This window comes from Myotis lucifugus, unplaced genomic scaffold (assembly GCF_000147115.1).
Source record: "Myotis lucifugus unplaced genomic scaffold, Myoluc2.0 scaffold_15, whole genome shotgun sequence".
Taxonomy (NCBI): Eukaryota; Metazoa; Chordata; class Mammalia; order Chiroptera; family Vespertilionidae; genus Myotis; species Myotis lucifugus.
Window position 1 is genome coordinate 1530955 of NW_005871063.1, and position 19945 is coordinate 1550899.

The window sequence follows — 19945 nt, forward strand, 5'->3', positions numbered from 1 at the left end:
TTTCTGTTGTGGTTGTTTTCTCAGCAACATTCCTCTATAATCCAGGTCCTCCTGTTTCTGTCTGTATTTGTTACTCTCCAGACCTTCTGCATGGTGACTGCCTAGAATTTTACTAATTATTATGCTAAGTTTTTCCTTTGCCTCTACTCTTGTGTTGAATTCTTGTTTCCTGGAACCTATATCTCCCCACTTTGTGGAATTTCCCCCTCATTTTAGGGGAGTCTATCAGCTGGTAGCTTCCTAAGAAAGAATTCATAAGAACAATATTTTTGAAATTCTGAAAATCTGGAAGTGCCTTTAATTTACTCACCATCACAGTTTGCTTCAGAATCCAGGGAGACTGGGAATCATTTTCCCCTCCACTTTTTAATGACACTGGTCTCTTGTCTTTCAGCTTCCAGACTTCCTTCTAACTCCTGAATCTGTTTCTTGACCTATGGGAGCCTTTATAAAACCTACATGCATTCATTCATAAATATTTATTGAGCAGCTATTACTGTGCTAGGTTCTGTTGTACAGACTAGCGATAATAGCATTGAAAAAAGAAAGACATATATCCCTGCCTTTGTGGAGCTTACATTCTTGTGGAGGGGCACAAATAATAAGCAAGATAAATAAAACATACAGTATATTAGATAGTGATAAGTACTCGAGCAGAGAAGGATTGGAAATTTGGGTAAGAAAGGCCTAATTTAGAAGGGAACTTTGAATGAAGACTTGAAAGAAGTGAGGAAGCAAGCCATGCCGATATCCAGGGGGATGACCAGGTTGGGCATAGAGAACTCTAAGTGCACAGACCCTTCTGTCTTGTTTAATGAACAATTAGGAATCCAGCATGGTTAGAGCAAAGTGAATGAGGAAAAATGTAAAAGACAATGAGCTCAGAACAGTTAGATGGAGCCAGCTCTTGTAAGTACTTGGCTTTTTATTCTAAAAGAGATGGTATGCTTTTGGAGAGTTTTGAGCAGAAATGTGACTGCACTGACTTTTGGTAATTGGTTACAGAATCACCTGAGAGCAAAGGTAGGGTAAGCACCTAGAATGCTCTTGCACTAATCCAGGTGAAACGTAATGGTGGCTTGGACCACTGTGGTGGCATTGTGAGAAATGGTCAAATTCTGGGCATATTTTAAAGGTAGAACAACAGTGTTTGCTGACTTACTGGATGTGAAGTGAGAGAGAAAGAGAGGAATCAAGCATGACTCAGTTTTTTGACCTTCAAAAATAGAAGACAGGAGTTGCCTTTAACTGAGGTGGGAAAGCCTGTTGGAGGAAAAGATTGGAGGGCATATACCAAAAGCTCAGTTTTGTTCATATTAAATTTGAGATACCAAGTAGAGATATCAAATAGAGGGTCTAGGAAGAATTCCAAGCTGAGATATAAATTTAAGAGTCATCAGTACACCCATGGTATTTAAAGTCACGTACTTGGATGAGATCATCCATGGAGTGAGTAGATATAAAAGTCCAAGGACTGAGCCCTAAGGCACTCCTTTAATTAAAGGTTGAAGAGCTGGAAAGGAATCAGTAGAAAATACAGAAAAGGAGCAGCCAGAAAGTTAAGAGGAAAACTAGGTAAATGCCATGTGTCCCTGCAGTCACATGAAGAAGTGTTCCAAGTATTTCAAGGAGGATCAATGTGTGTTAATGAATGTATATACTAATGTGGTCATCACATAAATCAACACACAGAGTATTTCCATCACCCCTGAAAGTTCCCTTGTGCTCCTTTTCAACCAGTCTCCTCACCCACCCCAGAAGCAACTATAGTTCTGATTTTTATCAGTAAAACTTAAATTACCTTCTTGAATTTGATAAAAATGAAACCACATAATATGTACAATTGTTTGGATTTTTTTCACTCAACATAATACTTTTCAGATTCTCCCATGTCATTCACATATATATCAAGAGATTGGACTTTTTATTACTGAGTAGTATTCTATTGTCTGTTCCTTTTTTGTCGAATACCCAACATTTTCCTAATAAATGTCTACATGTATCTCATGGGTCATATCTGGTCACATTGCCAGTCATTGCTGCAAAGAAGGCTCAGAAAGTATTTGTGTTTTTGTGTTTCTAGCTTCTATCATGGGAGGTTACAAAGGAGAAGCAGGTTGGGAATGGCTTTTTTTTTTTAGATTTTTTAAAATTGATTTTTAAAGAGATAGGAAGAGAGAGGGAGAAAGAGAGAGAAACATCGATGAAAGAGCAAAACATCAATTGGCTGTCTTCTGCACGCCCCCTTACGGGGATATAGCTGGCAAGCCAGGTATGTGGCCTAACCTGGAATTGAACTGGCACCCCTTCAGTGCACAGGCCAACACCCAACCGAGTCACATCAGCCAGGGCAGGAATGGCTTTTGAGTAACCAAAAAACATCCACTAAAATGAATTTCCCAGTTTTAAATTTTATGATGAAAGTTACATTTCATTCCTTTTATTAAAACGTTCTGGTTACCTTATTTACATATTAATATTTAAAATGCACACAACACATTTCAAGGTAAATATAAGTTTAAATTGTAAAGAAACCAATGAAAAAAATTTAAATGAGAATATGAAGCGACTTGCTTCATGGTTAAAAAAATAATCTTAAGTTACCATAAAGGTTTTCTTTTAAAAAAAATAAAAATGTAAAATTATGAAATGGCTAATTGGAACGCTAAAAATTATATTATTCAAAACTATACTGTCCAATATAATAGCTACTTGGCTACATGTTGCTTTTTAAAATTAAATTAAATTAAAAATCCAGTCCCTTAGTTGCAGTAGCCACATTTGAACTGTGCAATAACCGCATGTGGCTAGTGGCTACCAGATTAGTGTAGATAGTCATTATGGAAAGTTCTATAGAACAGCACTGTTCAAGAATTAGTGGAAAAGGAACAAATAACAATGATTTTCCATCATTAGAATAGAATATTAATTGATTTGGAGGACTACCAAAGAATGATGGGTAGTGTTACTACAGATTTAGTTAATATTTAAGTAAATATTAAAGCAAAGGGAGAGAGAGGAGTAAAATATTCATTTGTTCTTTCAACAAATATTGATTGAGCACCTACCATGTGCCAGACTTTTGGGATATAACAATGCACAAATTAAACAAAGTCCTGTTTTAGGGGTACTTATGGCATGAGATTGGAGAGAGATATAAAGTAAATTATGTCAGGTAGTAACAAGTGCTGTGAAATAAGAAAATAAAAAATAAATGAAGCCAGGCAAGGAATGGAGTAGGTCCAACATCCAACTAGTATAGTTTTAGAAAGTGATAACAGAAAGTGAAGGGGATAAATCTGAGAGGAGGACACATTAATAGGGTATTCAAGAACAGCCTTCTTTGAGAAGCCAATAATTATGCAGGAAGGATTAGAAAGCGAGCTGTCTGGCTATCTAGGGAAGAACATTTCAGGCAGGGGGAATAACAAGTGCAAAGACTCTGAGTTGGGTACCTGCTTGCCCTTTTGAAGAAAGACCAAGTAGGCCAGTGTGGCTAGGTCAGAGTCAGTAAGGCAGAGAGGCTAGATAAGATCCGAGACCAGATTTGGTAGGTGTTATGAGCTTGTGGGGGTTTACTCTGAATGATATGGAATGCTAAAAAAGGGTTTTGCGAAGAAAAAATGACACGATGTGATTTCCATTTTTTAAGGATCAGTCTGACTACTGTAGAGAATATACTATGAGAAGGCAAAGGTAGAAGCAGAGAGACCAAGTAAAAATCAAGGTGAGAGATGATGGTGGCTTGGTTCAGGGTGGTACTTGTGGAAGTGGGAACAACTGGCAGGATTATGGATATATTTTAACACTTTGCTATTGGACTGGATGTGAGTTATGAGAGAAGAGACGAAACAATGGTGACTGCAAGATTATCAGCCTGAGAATAGATAAAGTAGAATTATCATTTACTGCTATTATAAGAGCAGGTTTTGGGCATTCAGTATATAATACTAGGTTTGCCCTCTGACCACCTGTGTCACTGTCAAATGGACAGCTTGTTAAACGTGCAGTATTCCTGAGTCCCTTAGGTCTGGCTCAGACCTGTGACCTAGGAAATTTACATTTCTAATAAACACTCCATGAAATTCATATTCACTTTGTGTTTGAGAACCACTGTAGTAGAAGGTATAAAATCGAAAAATTAATAAATGTAATCTGGATATTAACAAAATATCAAATTTTTAAAACTACTATAGAAATATTTAAAGATAAAAATTAAAATCACTCTTGTAAAGGCAAATCAGCAAACTTTATCATTCTAAGTCATAATTATCTATGTATACATTGAGATTCTATATTTTAAATTAGTAATTTATGATATTTTCTTTCAAAAAGTGGTACAATTTCTATGTCAGTTTATTTGTCAATATAGATGTCAGGTTCAATACCTTCTGACACAATTAGTGCTTTCAAACTTTTAGGTAGCTTTTAGTAAATCATTGCTGCAGAGCTCCAAATGGTACTTCGGGCCTTTAATTTTAAAAAAAAGAAGTTTGTGATGATTACTAGCTGATAGCTTATTCCAAGAGACTATCTAATCAAGGTTAATAGACTGCTATGCACACATGCACACGTAGGGGTATATAAACATACTATTCAGAATTACTTCACAATGGTGAGTTCTATTCCTGGTTTCTTAGATAAAGGATTGGGAAATAGAAATTAATATGAAAATATATATTAATCCCAGGGATGCAAAAAAATTCAAGTAGTTTATATTATTTTGTTCATTTTTAAAATGCATGCAGTTTACATAAGATCTATCTGTTAGGCACCTTAGAGATGAAAAGAAAATTTAAACTCAGGTCACCTTTGGCAGTGGAGGTTCTTGGAAAGGACATGCCAAGATGTAAGGTAGCCCAAGAGTTTATCTTCTGAGTCATAGAGTTATTCTGGGTTTGTCAAGACTGGGAAGTATAGCAGGCCAGGTCTCATGGAAAATTGGAGTCATGCCTAAATTCTCTTTGTTCACAAGGCATCTTACTTTCTAAGAGAGAGAGAATGTGATTAGGTCCATACATTACCATTCAAAATGGAATGCTGAAATTGGTTAGATTTTTTTTCTACACTAATTCACAGGAGGTCAGCCTCCTTTTGTCCAGTTTTTTCAGAGGTCCAAACATTTGTAGACCAGGATAAATAAGACGGGTTTCACTTAAATTCAGAACAAGCCATTGCAACTCAAGGCATTTTCCTAAGAAGGGCATTATATGGGTAGTCAGTATTTAGCATTTCACAGACGCATGGCTGAAACAGAAGAGGCCCTGGAAGATAAATTATTTGAAATTTTCTTGCATACTTAGACAAAATGTTTCTTGACTCAAAAACTACATGACATAACTCTTGAAAAACTCATTTAGTTTATATTCTATCACTGCTTAGAAGTATAAAAATCCTTGAAGATCTGAAATTAGTATAGATTGTATTCAGTAACCAATTGCAATGTCTTGGACTGCAGGTTTACAATTCCATCTTGATAATAGTAACACCTTAGATTTCTCTAACTCTTCATTAGGTTCAGTAGGTCACTCTAAATGAGTACTAGTGTCATAAGTCATGAATAACCATTTGAAACCAAAACCTTTAACCAAAAAATGTCCTAAAATTTTTAATACATTCTGTAAGCATGTACAGGTTGGGGCAAAAGTAGGTTTACAGTTGTGAGTACTTTAAACACAGTGTATTCTTGTATTATTGTTGATTAATTATTGTATCATTTTTCATAAAAACAACTGTAAACCTACTTTTGCCTCACTCTGTATTTATTCAAGTACTCATTTTGTTTGGAAAAGCAGCTTGGCAAATTGGAGTAAGACTTAAATCAGGGAATCTTGGACTAGGACTTGGTAGGACTATAGAAAGTTGGACATATCAATTAACCTCTTAAGCCTTCTGATTTTTATTCTATAAAATGTAGAAGATACACCACTATGCCTACTTTTATTTTCTGTATATACCTCTCATCTCTAATTTTTACCCTAATAAGTAAAAATAAACATTTTTCGTTTTAGCATTTAATGTCTTCTTTTTCTTTACTTCAACCCTAATTGCAAAGGGCAGTAGTCACATTTGCAAAAAAAAAAAAAAACCTTAATTGTATGTGTATGGATTTTCTGGCATTGTGTAAAATGTGATTCAGCAATCAAGGCCTGGGGAGCCCAGGGAGCACCTGTCTGACTAGAACTGGGAATAGGTTAGGGGGAGGAGTTAGAGTTAGAACTACAGAGTAATACAGGCAAATTATGGAAGGCCTTGAATGTCGGATTTAGGAATTTGATGTTCATTTTATGGGCAGTAGGAAGTCATTTTATATTGGAACTAGAGGCCCGGTGCACGAATTCGTGCATGGGAAGGGTCCCTTGGCCTGACCAGCAATCAGGGCCAATTGGGGCCAAGGGAGGTTGGCTGGTGGGGGGAGGAACTGCAGGAGGTTGGCCAGCTGCAGGAGGTTGGCTGTGGGAGCTCCTGCATTGAGCACCTGCCCCCTGGTGGTCAGTGCGCATCATAGTGACCGGTCAATTGGTCATTCGACCATTCGGTCGCGTAAGCTTTTATATAGAGAGATGGCTTAGTGAAAATTGAATCTTAGAAAGTTAATCTGACAGAGTTTTGAAGACTAGAATGTAATGGGAAGGAATGAAGCTGACATACCAGCTTGGAGTCTTCTAAAATTTTCAAAATATGAGATAATGAGAGTCTAATCTTTTATGTTGGCTGTGGAACAGAAAAAGCTGGGAAGGAATCAAGAGGCTTTGGGAATGAAAGGATGTGTGCCTGATAGATATGCTGGACAAGATAGAAAGAAATACAAGATGTTTCCAGAATCTCAAGTTGAGGAGACTGGAAGAAAGTCATTAACTGAAATAGAGTTTGGAAGTATTGCTACTGGAGGGAAGATCTTGAGCACAGTTTTAGGCAGTTTGCATGGCAAGTGATGGTGGGAAATGTTCAATGGAAATGGTAGCTGGCAATGTCTTCTAATCAGGGAAGCAAAGCCATGAAAATGGACAAAGTGGTGAAACAGCTCAGCAGATAATTATTCTATCTTGTTTAGCAGAAAAATCATAGGTGAAAGTTTTCACCTAATAATTTTGGTCCAGGTTACAATAACATAGTTTTATTACCATAGGACTATGTATCTAGATCCTCAATATATCATCCTAGACTTAGAAAATTTAAAAGAAGCAATCAAAATCCTTGGTATATCAGTTACACAATAAATATTAGGAAGAGCCACACTCAAGGGGCCAAAGAGCCGCATGTGGCTCGCAAGCCGCAGTTTGCCGACCACAGTCCTAGGCAATCACAACCTACAAACATAATCCCTTAATCCAGGCAGTATTTAAATTACTGCTCTATTAGAAACTTAGTTCTAGTCCTAGTTTTATTCTTAGCTTGGAGGGTGACAGAATAAATCACTATTTCTTTAATTATCTCAGTTCTTTTATTCCTATGATAAAATGTCTAATCTCACCCACTTCCCAATTCAAGTTAAGATAACAAGACAATGTAGTATACTTGGGTGTTACAAGCTGGCACAATTACGTGTGCATTATGGAGTTTGAGAACAAAAAATCTTCAAATCTAAGAATTTCTAAATCAGGGCTACTTAAAACTAGTCTTCAGTTTGTGGTAGACTTGAGATCTTTCTTCCTTTTCATTTTTTAATCCCAATTTTCTCTTAACACCCTTTCTATGATTGAATTCAAACTTATTTCAGTTCACATCTGGTTCAATCGCTTCTCGGCCTTTTGGCTAAGATCAAGTGTAGTATCTGTTCTTATCAGTTTAAAATGTGTAGTTCAGCCCTAGCCAGTTTGGCTCAGTGGATAGAACATTGGCCTGTGGACTGAAGGGTCCCAGGTTTGATTCTGGCCAGGGGCACATGCCAGGGTTTCAGGCTAGATCCCCAGTAGGTGGCCTGCAGGAGGCAGCCAATCAATGATGCTCTCTCATCATTGATGTTTCTATCTCTCTCTACCTCTTCCTTCCACTCTGAAATCAAAAAAGAAATATATTTTTTAAAAATGTGTAGTTCACCCCAAGAAAGGGTGGGGAGAAAAGAGGAAATATTGAGAGAACATAAAAGAAAAAGGAAAGAGTAATGCTTAATTTGTTACATCGGTTCAGTTTAATTTAACAAGAGTTTGGGTGCAAAGGACTGTGCAAGTCATTTTAGTAATGCCAAGATGAGAAAGACAGTCTCTGGTATCAAGGAGTTGGGAGCATGAGGTGAACTAAAAAGTGCACAAATGATTAAAATATCATGCAGATACCTAAAGAAAATACAAAGAGAAAGAAAACTGACATTAACTGAGGACGTTCTAATACACCAGTGGCAGTCACATATGTCAACTCATATGTATTAACAACCCTTCCCATACTTGCAAGTAAACTCAGGGAGGACGGGTAACTTGCTCAAGGTCATTCAAGCTAGAAAGTCAGTGTACACCGGCTTTGTCCCCAACAAGGTTCCAAGCCTCGGCTCCTTCCAGGACACCATGGCTAAGGGGAAAGGAGGAGGGAGGGGGCTATACGTTGTGATGTTACTCACAGTTGCGTGGAGGGAACAGAGATCAGGAAAGTTATGCGGGGCGGAATGTGAGGTGAACCTTGAAGGACCAACGGAGACTGGGGGGACGGACTTCCAGCTGAAGAAGTGATGAGCCCCCCAGGGGAGTTCGAGCACCAACCTAGGAGCCGGGAGGTCCCGCCAGGACACCTGCCCCGCGGCAGGCCCCGCCCCCTCCTGGGGACGCGCCCGAGGCAGCGGGTCAGTGATTCTCATCGTTGACTTTCTCTCTCTTCCTCTCTGAAATCAATAAAAAAATTAAAAAAAAAAAAAGAAGAAGAAGTGATGAGAGCTGCTGGCTACTCCCAATTCTTCCAGTCGGGGAGTCAATCCAGGCTGAAAACTGAGGTCCCTTGGGTCCCTTCCTCCCACCCCTAATCTTTTCCTTTGGGGTTTCTCAGTGTCACCGATTGCACCGTTAGGCATCTGTTATTTTTATTACTATTATTCCCTCCCATTCTGCAGCGGTGTTCTCCCTTTTTACTGGATTTACCGGGGTGAGACTTGTACACTGTATTGTGTGTTCACCGTCCATCACCAGGCCTGTTATTTTTTGTAACTTGAAACATCTCCGTGTCTGAAAAGCGACCAGAGTCCCTGGGACGCGGGGTGGGGTCCGCGGGCGCCCGGGACACACCCCCTCTCCCACCTCCGCAGCCAGGCCGGCCCCGGGGCGTTCGTCCGGGAAGGGGGCTCGCCCCGCGCCGGTGGGGGCCGGTTCCGGGCCGGTTCCAGGCCGGGTGGTGGGCGCCCCCGGGCGCCGAGCGGGGCCGCGGGCGCGGGGAGGGCGGGGCGGCGGGCGCACCTGCCGGCACCCGGGCGCGCGGAGGCTGCGCGGACCGACGTTCCTCCCCCCGCCCCCCGTGTGTTTACGTGGAGACGAAGATGGCGGCGGCGGTGACGGCGCTGCCCGGGCGCCCGAGGGCCGCCAGCCTCTGAGCGCGGAGCCGTTCCACTCCGCCGGGGGGAGCGCTGCCGGCCTGGCTCCCGGCGCCGGCGCCGGAGGTGCCCCCTCCGCCTGAACCGACCTTTCCCTCCTTCCCCCGCCCTCTCTCTGCCTGCCCCCCAGCCTTCTCCGCAGAGGCCATGGAGGACGAGGAGAGACAGAAGAAGCTGGAGTTGGGCAAAGCGAAGGTGAGAGCCGCCGGCTGCAGGGCCGCGGTGGGGGCGGTGGCTGGAGGGGAGGGAGGGGGTGCAGGTCTGCCTCCCCCTCGCCTTGCTCTCCTTTCCCAGGAAAACGCTGGCGGTGCACCCAGCAGATACTTCCGTGGGGACGGGGTGGGGTGGCTTCTTTCTCGGGATCCCCCAACGACACCCCCCCTTGACGGTATTGCTATGCGCTGGTGTCTATGGCTTCTGGATCTCCAGCCTGTCGCGCTGGGGGGCAGTTTTCTGGGGAGCGCAGTCCTTGTGCTTTTCAAGTTGGGCTTTGGGGCTTTTCCTTCTTGGGTGCGGGATTTGCTCGCGGATCATGACCTCGGCTTTCTTAGCTGCCCGCTGGCCTCCTGGGCGTGGGACGGCCTGTGACAGCTGCCTCCTCGGGGGCCGGCCGAGGGTGCCACAAGTGCCAGCTGTGCGCGGCGTGCGGGCGCCCTCAGAGGCATGGCTGTGTGTGCGTGTGTGTGCGCGCGTGTGTGCGTTGGGAGTCTTTGTCATGGTATGCGCTTTTGTGTGGTGCGGAATGTTAGTGCGGTATGTACTGTGCATGGAACTTCTAGGGAGGGGAGGCTCCATAGCCTCAGCGACACCTATGCAATTCCTGCTCCAAATAAGTGAATTCTATGTCTTGGCGAGTCATTACGTGTGTGTTTTAAACAATACTGTAAAGCAGGCAACACAAAATTATACACGGGTTTTTTCACTGGGCTTCATGAAAAATTTGACATAGACAATATACATTCAATAGCATTTAAAAAAAATCCCATACTTGAGCCCTGGCCAGGTGGTTCAGTTGGAGCGTCCTCCCGTACACTAAACGGTTGTAGGTTCAATTCCCGGTCAGGGTGCATTGTAGGAGGCAACCCATCGATATTTCTCTCTTTCTCTTCCTTCTTCTCTCTCTCTAAAAATCAATAAAAATATATCCTCGGGTGAAGATTTAAAAAATTACAGAGTTGAGCATATCTTTTGGCTGGCTTCAAAGGCCCCCTTCCCTATAATGAAGGTATCTTTTATAGATTATATTATCTCATTTGAGATGATTGTTAGCAATCATACTTGGACCACAATTAAATTATAATCTGGTTAACTGCTTTTTCTCTCTTCTTCCCTTCCTCCAAATAAAGTGACAAAGGAGACGTGGTCTATTATTTCAGTAATCACTGGAGGCCCATACTGCAGAGATATAATAGTAGATGCTCAACACAACTCTCTTAAATGAATGTGTATATGAACTAGCCTCATATTTCTAAAATATAGTTGGCTTTCTCACAAGCCCCTTCAGAGGTCAACGCTTAAGTGCTTGTATATTACCAGGTGGATTATGTTACTTTAGGATCTATAAATGGAAGGAAAGGGGAATCAAGGCATCTTCAGAAGCCCTAAGTTGCTTACATTTCTTCAGCCTGAGGATCTGAGCAAGTTCTCTGAACCCAAGAAAGTGGAGGTAAAGTGTGCACCTCCTTCCAAAAGCATTGACGTTTTAAGTAGACATTATGTTTGTTACCTCAGAATTTTTACTCCTTGCCCCGAGAAGTATCTTTTCTAAATATGTGTGAAGCAGTCCTACAAAACGTACTTTCCTTTGGACAGCACATTTCCTAATAGAGGATTTATTTAAATTGCTTTGATTTGGCAAAAAGGAATTCTAAGAGTTTCTTTGTATGTGTGTTCTTTGTCTTTTAAATTCTCCCTATGGGGTAAAAAAATCTCTTTAACATTCCCTTTTATTGTAGAAGATTATATTCCCCTATTGTTGAGCCCAATTTTTCCAGTCAGAAGTAAATCTGTGAGACTTAGAAAGCAAGGTATATTTGCTGGAGCATTAGCTATACCATATAAAAACACTAGAAACAAGCTTCAAAGACAATATTAGGATAATTGTTTTCTAAACTATATTATATAAGTGTGATGGGATATTATGCAGCATTAAGATTATGAAGACTGATAGGAACATGGAAAAGATAAAACAGCATCATTAAAAATAGTGTCTACATTATTTCCTTTGTATAAATGTGCGCTTTTAGATTAGGATTTAAAAAGTTTGGATTGTAAATGTAAACTCATTTGGCAAACCTACATTGAACTTCTCTTTTATAGAGGAAATATAGAGGTGGTGGCAGTCTTTGTTCTCAAGTTGCTCACGGTTTAGTGGGCGAGACAGACACTGGGTAATAAATACAGTTAGTGGATTAGGATTAGTAGGATTTGAGGTGAATTTTTTCATTTGTTAAAATGTTTAAATGCTGCTACATTATTTTTAAGGCTTTTACAAAGAAGTCTCTTAATATTGATATTAATGCAGCCTAGCATAATGCCTATAGAATAGTAGATGAATGAATGAATGAGCAGAATGAGTATGCGTTGTTAATGGGTGCTGCTTAAACAAAGCTTATCAGATATATTATGTTGAAGAACATGTTATACAGAACAAGAACCGAATAACTAGGTTCCCTAAGGGCCCTCACTTTAGTGTAGCCCTGAAACCGTAATTCTTATTTCTTTTGCTTAATGAATGAATGAGCAAAATGACTATGAGTTGTTAATGGGTGCTGTTTCACTAGCATGTTGTAATTTAATAATAGTAATCCAGAATTCTCCTAATTGGAAGTCTCTTATTGCTGGCATCAGAAATCACTTAAAATGATTATTTCCAAAATTTATTTAGATACTTAGTTTTCTAAATGTCTTGTTTATTTATTGGACTTAAATACTGTATTTGATAACCTGGTTTTACAAACCACAACTTTTAAATTTTTTCTTGGTGTTTGATACGCTTTTTACTGATCATTTTTCTTTCTGTATCTAGATCTGATAAATAATAATTTTTAAATGACTTGTCATGTGTACAGTATAATATATATTATAAAATGTTTTATACCAACCAAAGTCCATAATGACAAGAGAATAAATTTTTATATATGTAGTCATTAAAATATTTCTGCAAAGACTTTTTGAGTTGGGAAAATGCCCACAGATAATGCAAGGTTAATAAAAATGTTACCAAAAATATATATTTCCATTTTTATATGTGAAGAAATCTGGGGAAAAAATCCACCAAGATGTAAATGATTGTTATCTCTGGGTGGTGGGTTATTGGCAATTTAAATTTTCTGTACACTTCTAGCATTTCCAAATTCTGTACAATATATTTCTTTTATGATCAGTAAAAAAATGTTTAAATATCATTTCTAAAGACACAAAGCTTATCAGATATATTGTGTTGAAAAACATGTTATACAGAACAAGAAAATGATGCACAGAATAACAAGGTTTCCTAAGGCCCTCACTTTAGTGCAGTCCTGGAACTGTAATTCTTATTTCTTCTTCTTCTTTTTTTTTATATCCTCACTAGAGGCCCAATGCATGAAAATTCATGCAAGAGTAGACCTTCCTTCCCCCAGCTGCCACCACCGGCTTCCCGACCACCCGCAGGCACCCGGGACCGGGCTGGCTTCCCTCCGGCCCAGCTTGGTCAGGAAGGACATCCAGAATGAAGTCCAGAAGACGTCTGGTCTAATTAGCATATTACCCTTTTATTATTATAGATACCCAAAGATATGTTTATTGAGAGGAAGATGGGGGGGTGGGGAGGAGAGACAGACATTGATTGGTTGCCTCCCATATGCTTCCTGACCAGGTATCTAACCCAAAACCTAGGTATGTGCCCTGACCAGGAGTCAAACCCACAAACTTTTTGGTGTTACAGGACAATGCTTCAACCAACTGAGCCACCTGGTGGCAGCTGTTAATCTTATTTCATTGTTGCTTGTATTATGTAGTTGGGATTCTGTACTATTAGATATATATAGATATTTCTGGTTTTGTAGTTTTTACCGATTTTCCTTGCTGCCAGTTCTCATTGCTATGGACATGCTCATCCTGCCTTACTCCTCATCTGCTTCTGCCCCAACTTGCTATTTTAGATTTGCTGTAACTAGAGAACCCAGTAACTGAGTTAGATAAACTGGTTTGTAGAAATCAAGGGCCAATGGAGCCTGGTGAATAGGCCGTTTATGACAGTTTAGTTTTTCTGTTACTTGTTGGCTTTTTTATTTGCTGTTAGGCCCTCAGTTACTTCCTCAGTGTTAATGTTGCAAGCCTCACCCAGGGAGATGTGAGACATTACTGCATTGTTAAGTAAATATTTTCAGAGCTGGGCTCACCCCATTTACAAGGTGCTGACAGGGACAGCATGACACAGGCTATCCTTGTGTTGAACCAAACTATTCTAACTCCACTTTAAATTATTTCATTTTTTTTCCAAGTAAAATTATTTGCAATATTACATAAAGAAAGTATTGTAATATTAGCGAACAAAATTAGAGGATAGTGTGTATTTAGTATGAAATTATTACTCCTGTAAATTCACATTAGGTATAATTTTTAATATTTTGTTTATACTTTTTAATATTCTAATGTAGCAAAATTCTGTAAAACCAGACTTGTGCACCATTCAGCATTTATATGATTGGCATTATTTGATGAATAATTTTTTAAACTGTATTTTTATTAATTTCAGAGAGGAAGGGAGAAGGAGATAGAAACATCAGTGATGAAGGAGAATCATTGATCAGCTGCCTCCCACACACCCCCTACTGGGGATCGAGCCCGCAACCCCGGGCATGTGCCCTTGACCAGAATTGAACCCAGGACCCTACAGTCCGCAGGCAAAAACTCTATCCAGTGGAACGTCGGCCTGCAGACTGAAGGGTCCCGGGTTCGATTCCGATCAAGGGCACGTACCTGGGTTGCGGGCACATCCCCAGTGGGAGAAGTGCAGGAGGCAGCTGATCAATGTTTCTCTCTCATCGATGTTTCTAACTCTCTATCTCTCTCCCTTCCTCTCTGTAAAAAATCAATAAAATATATTAAAAAAAAAACAAAAAAAAACCTCTATCCAGTGATTCAAACCAGCTAGGGCTTGATGGATAATAATTTAAAATTTTGCCTATTACATTTAATAAGTAGTAACTATATGATATTTATTTGTTTAATGAGCATTTTCAGTTTGACAATGGTGCCAATTTTATGCAAAAAGAACAGTGGTCATTGCAAGCTGTATATTAGAATATTAGTGACATGACTTTTCAATAACTGATAGACAAAGTTACTTATGGTGTAAAATTTTTCTTTGCCTATCAGATACACTGCTCCACTACTACTACGGAAGTTGTTCATTGCCTGTTTCTTTTAAACTTTCTTTTTTTTAACCCTCATCTGAGGTTTCCATTGATTTTTAGAGAGAGTGTGTGTGGAAGGGGGAAAGAAAGGAAGGAGGGGTGGGAGGAAGGGAGGGAGGGAGGAAAGAAGAGAGAGAGAGAGAAAGAGAGAGAAACATTGTTGTGAGAAAGACACATCAATTGTTTGCCTCCTGCATGTGTCCCAACCAGGGCTGGGGATCGAACCTGCAACCCAGGTGTGTGCCCTTAACTGAGAATCAAATCTGTGACCCTTCTGTTGGAGGGCTTTTGCTCTAACCACTGAGCACACCAGCCAGGGCTAGCTTTTTTATTTTTGTACTAGAGGCCTGATGCAAGAAATTCGTGCAAGAGTAGGCCTTTCTTCCCTCCGGCTGCCAGCACACGTGACCCAGGCTTCCCTTGCAGAGGGAGGCCCTGCCCACCCACCACAGCCCACCCGTTGGTGGCCTGGACCTCCCTCTTTGGGGCGATCATGGAGCCCCCTGATTGATCACCCTGCTGGCCAGTGGCCTGGACCTCCCTCTACGGGGTGATCATGGGGTGATGGCTGGGCCCCCGACCAATCGCATTGCACCCACCTTGGCTGGCCTGGTGCCAGTGGGTGTCATAGCATGGTCCCGGATGATCATCCGGATGGTCATTCCACTGTTCGGCCATTCGGTCAAATTGCATATTACCCTTTTATTATACAGGATGTGACATAGCTTACATAACTTTCATAGTGGATACAGCAGTTTGATACTTTCATCAACACTTATTACAACAATGGTGCATTGTCTGCGACTTAAAAACTAATTTGTGACTGTTAGGCTTTGTTGGGGGAAAAAAACCATGACTTTTAGATTATAAGTTTTAAGAGAGATAATATGAACGAAAGAGTAAGCATAACAAGCTTCTTGAAGTGTATAATATCGAAGAAGGTTTTTAAGGCAAATCCAAAGGTTGGCAAGAACAGGGATAGGGAAGTGATTGGGTAAAAGAGCCATAAAATTCAATGAAGAGAGACTTAGCAAGGAGGTCTATTATGTCCTATTCGTGAAACTCAGAATTGAATGAGTACATGGAAAAGAGGAAATGAAAAGATTGGCTATATCTAAGTGACTGGACTATAACAAAATTAGGGCAAAAAGTATTTTCAAACAAAAACACCTCTTATTTTTATACTAGAGTCCCAGCGCACAAAATTGTGCGTGGATAGGGTCCCTAGGCCTAGCCTGCAATCAGGGCCATCTTCCGTCCGCTTGCCAGTCCCCAATCCCATCCCGCCGCCACCCACCCGTTTCCTGTGGTTCCCTGTTCGCCATGATCGGAGACTGTAGGCCAGGGGGAGGGACCAAGAGGTCTGCCACCTGGTTGTCAGTCCCCAGTCCCGCTCCACCACCACACACCCCAGTTCCTCTGTGGTTCCCCATTGGCTATCCAGTGATCGGAGCCTGTGGGCTGGGCGAAGGGACTAATGCACCTCATAGTGACTGGTTGATTGGTCATTCTGGTGGTTATGCCATTATGGTTGCTGGCCTTTTATTATATAGGATATAAAGTTTTTGTAATAAGAGCTAAACTATGACTGCAGAATATTTATCTATTATAGACTACTGATTATTGAAATATAAGTGAATTTCTTCTAATGTGGAAGCTAGAAAAAGTTCTCATAATAAATTAAGTGATAAATTATAAGGAAAGCTAAATTTCTCAATAAGATTCTACTGAAATTGAAATTAGGCATCTTTCATTGGTCAGCATTTCTTTAAACAGTTAATCACCTGCTGATTTTACCTTCCAAATATTTCTTGATTTATCCCCACTTCTGTTCCTACCTCATTGTCTCTCACTTGGAAAATGAAAAGGATGAGAGTGGAAGAAAGAAGAATATGAGTTTGATGATAGTAGCTGTCAGTTTTTGAGTACTTTCTAATGCTAGACATTGTGTTAAGGGTTTTACATTTATTATCTCATTTAATCCATATAACTATTCTAAGAGCTATGGCTACTGTTGCTATTCCTATTTGTAGTTTCTATTCCTAGAAAAATACAATCTTCCAAATTCAATCAGGAAAAATCAAAAAACCTGAATAGGCCAATAACTACCGATCAAATTGAAGCAGTAACCAAAAAACTTCCAGCAAACAAAAACCATAGTTCAGATGGCTTCACAGGGGAGTTTTACCAAACATTCAAAGAAGAACTAAAACCTGTCCTCCTCAGACTTCCAAAAAATTTAAGAGGAAGGCACATTTCCAAGCTCTTCCTATGAAGCCAGCATTACCCTAATCCCAAAACCAGATAAAGACACTACAAAGAAAGAGAATTACGGGCCAATATCCCTGATGAATATAGATGCTAAAATCCTCAACAAAATTCTAGCAAATCTGATCCAGCATTACATTAGAAAGGTCATCAACCATGACCAAGTGGGATTTATTCTGAGGATGCAATGCTGGTACAATATCTGCAAATTAATAAACGTTATACATCACATAAACAAATTGAGAGACAAAAATCACATAATCATATCAATTGATGCAGAAAAAGCATTAGACAAAATCCAACACCCTTCTTGATAAAAACTCTCAGCAAAGTGGGAATAGCCAACATCATACTCAATGGGCAAAAACTAAAACCATTTCCCCTGAGAACAGGAACAAGAAAATGAACAAGTGCTTTCACCACTCCTGTTCAACATAGTACTGGAAGTGCTAGCCATAGCAATCAGACAAGAAGAAATAAAAGGCATCCAAATTGGGAAAGAAGAAGTAAAACTGTCATTATTTGCAGATGACATGATATTGTACAAAGAAAACCCTAAATACTCCATCATAAAACTACTAGACTTGAATGAATTCCGCAATGTAGCAGGATACAAAATTAACACCCAGAAATCTATGGCTTTTTTATACACCAATAATGAACTCACAGAAAGAGAAACTTAAAAAAAAAATCCCATTTACCATTGCAACAAAAAAATTAAGATACCTAGGAATAAACTTAACTAAGGAGGTAAAAGACCAGTACTTGGGAAACTACAGAATGTTGAAAAAAGAGATAAAGGAAGACATAAACAAATGGAAGAATATACTGTGTTCATGAATTGATAGAATCAACATCATTAAAATATCCATACTACTCAGAGCAATCTATAGATTCAGTGCAATCCCCATTAAAATGCCAACAGCATATTTCACAGACCGTAGAACAAACTCTCCAAAAATTCATCTGGAATAAAAAAAGACCCCCCAAGAGCCACAGAAATCCTGAGAAAGTACAGAGTTGGAGGGATCACAATACCAGATATCAAGCTATGTTACAAAGCCACTGTTCTCAAGACAGCCTGGTACTGGCACAAGAACAGACACATATTGACTAATGAAACAGAACAGAGAACCCAGAAATTGACCCAGGCCATTATGTTCAATTAATATTTTACAAAGGAGGCAAGAGCATACAATGGAGTCAAGACAGTCTCTTCAATACATGGTGTTGGGAAAGTTGGACAGATAACATGCCAAAAAATGAAAGTAGATCACCAACTTATACCATACACAAAAATAAACTCAAAATGGATAAAGGACTTAAATGTAAGATGAGAAACCATAAAATCCTAGAAGAATCCATAGGCAGCAAAATGTCAGACATATGTGGTAGCAATATCTTTACTAATACAGCTCCTAGGGCAATGGACACTAAGGAGAAAATAAACAAATGGAACCACATCAAAATAAAAAGCTTCTGCACAGCAAAAGAAACCATCAACAAAACAACAAGAGAGCCCACTGCATGGGAAAACATTTGCCAATGTTATCTCTGATAAGGGTTTAATCTCCAAAATTTATAGGGAACTCATACAACTTAACAAAAGGAAGATAAACAACCCAATCAAAAAATGGGCAAAGGACCTAAATAGACATTTTTCGAAAGTGGACATACAGAAGGCCAAGAGACATATGAAAACATGCTCAAAGTCACTAATCATCTGAGAGATGCAAATCAAAACAACAATGAGGTACCATCTCACACCTGTCAGAATGGCTATAATCAAATCAATAAATGACAAGTGCTGGAGAGGATGTGGAGAAAAAGGAACACTTGTGCACTGCTGGTGGGAATGCAGACTGGTGCAGCCACTGTGGAAAACAGTATGGAATTTCCTCAAAAAATTAAAAGTGGAACTCCCATTTGACCCAGTAATCACACTTCTAGGAATATATTCCAAGAAATTGGAAACACCAATCAGAAAGGATATATGCACCCCTATGTTCATAGCAGCACAATTCACCATAGCTAAGATTTGGAAACAGCCTAAGTGCCCATCAACAGATAAGTGGATTAAAAAACTGTGGTACATCTACACAATGGAATACAACACTGCTGTAAAAAAGAAAGAACTCTTACCATTTGCAACAGCATGGATGGACCTGGAGAGCATTATGCTAAGTGAAATAAGCCAGTCAGAGAAAAATAAATATCACATGATCTCACCCATTTGTGGAATATAATTAACAATATAAACTAATGAACAAAAATAGATCCAGAGACACAGAAGCATTGAACAGACTGTCAAACCTCAGAGGGAAGGCAGGGAAGGGTGAGGGGGGTGAAAGAGATCAACCAAAGGACTTGTATGCATGCATATAAGCATAACCAATTGACACAGACAATAGGGGGGTGAGGGCATGTGCTGGGTGGTGGGAGTGGCTGGGGAGAGGTTAAGAGGGGAAAAAAGAGACATGCAATCTATATTATAAAAGGCCCGTGGCTGTAATGCCGTCACACCATCACGACCAAACGACCAGTCACCATGAGGTGCATTGAGCACCTCTGTCCCCCCCCCGCACCCCGCACCCCCCACCACCGCCTGTGAGCAGCGGCTCTTGCAGCAGGTGAGGCGGGGTGAGAGCTACTAGTGTGGAGAGCTATGAGTGAGAATCATAGTTTGGCTGCCTCCTGCATATCCCCTACTGAGGATCAAGTCCACAACCCAGGCATGTGCCCTTGACCGGAATGGAACCTGGGA

The 19945-nt window shown here is 40.2% G+C and overlaps 1 protein-coding gene, 1 long non-coding RNA gene and 1 pseudogene across 15 annotated transcripts in view; 2 read left to right on the forward strand and 1 right to left on the reverse strand.

The window, feature by feature from the left end:
- The first annotated feature begins 7735 nt into the window (after window positions 1-7735).
- Window positions 7736-7909, forward strand: LOC111825176 (annotated as a pseudogene).
- Window positions 7910-8130: 221 nt separating this feature from the next.
- Window positions 8131-9243, reverse strand: LOC106696427. The gene is made up of 2 exons (XR_002828270.1): window positions 9066-9243; window positions 8131-8812 (listed from the first exon to the last, which is right to left on the reverse strand). It is a non-coding gene; the product is annotated as an uncharacterized LOC106696427 (long non-coding RNA).
- Window positions 9244-9453: 210 nt separating this feature from the next.
- The window catches only part of AKAP9 (A-kinase anchoring protein 9), a 123416-nt gene continuing 112924 nt past the window's right edge, over window positions 9454-19945 (forward strand). For all 14 annotated transcript variants that reach the window (XM_023750681.1, XM_023750688.1, XM_023750682.1 and 11 more), the window contains exon 1: window positions 9454-9706. In XM_023750681.1, the coding sequence (XP_023606449.1) occupies window positions 9659-9706 (48 nt within the window). In that variant the 5' untranslated portion in view covers window positions 9454-9658. The remainder of the gene's footprint in view (window positions 9707-19945) is intronic.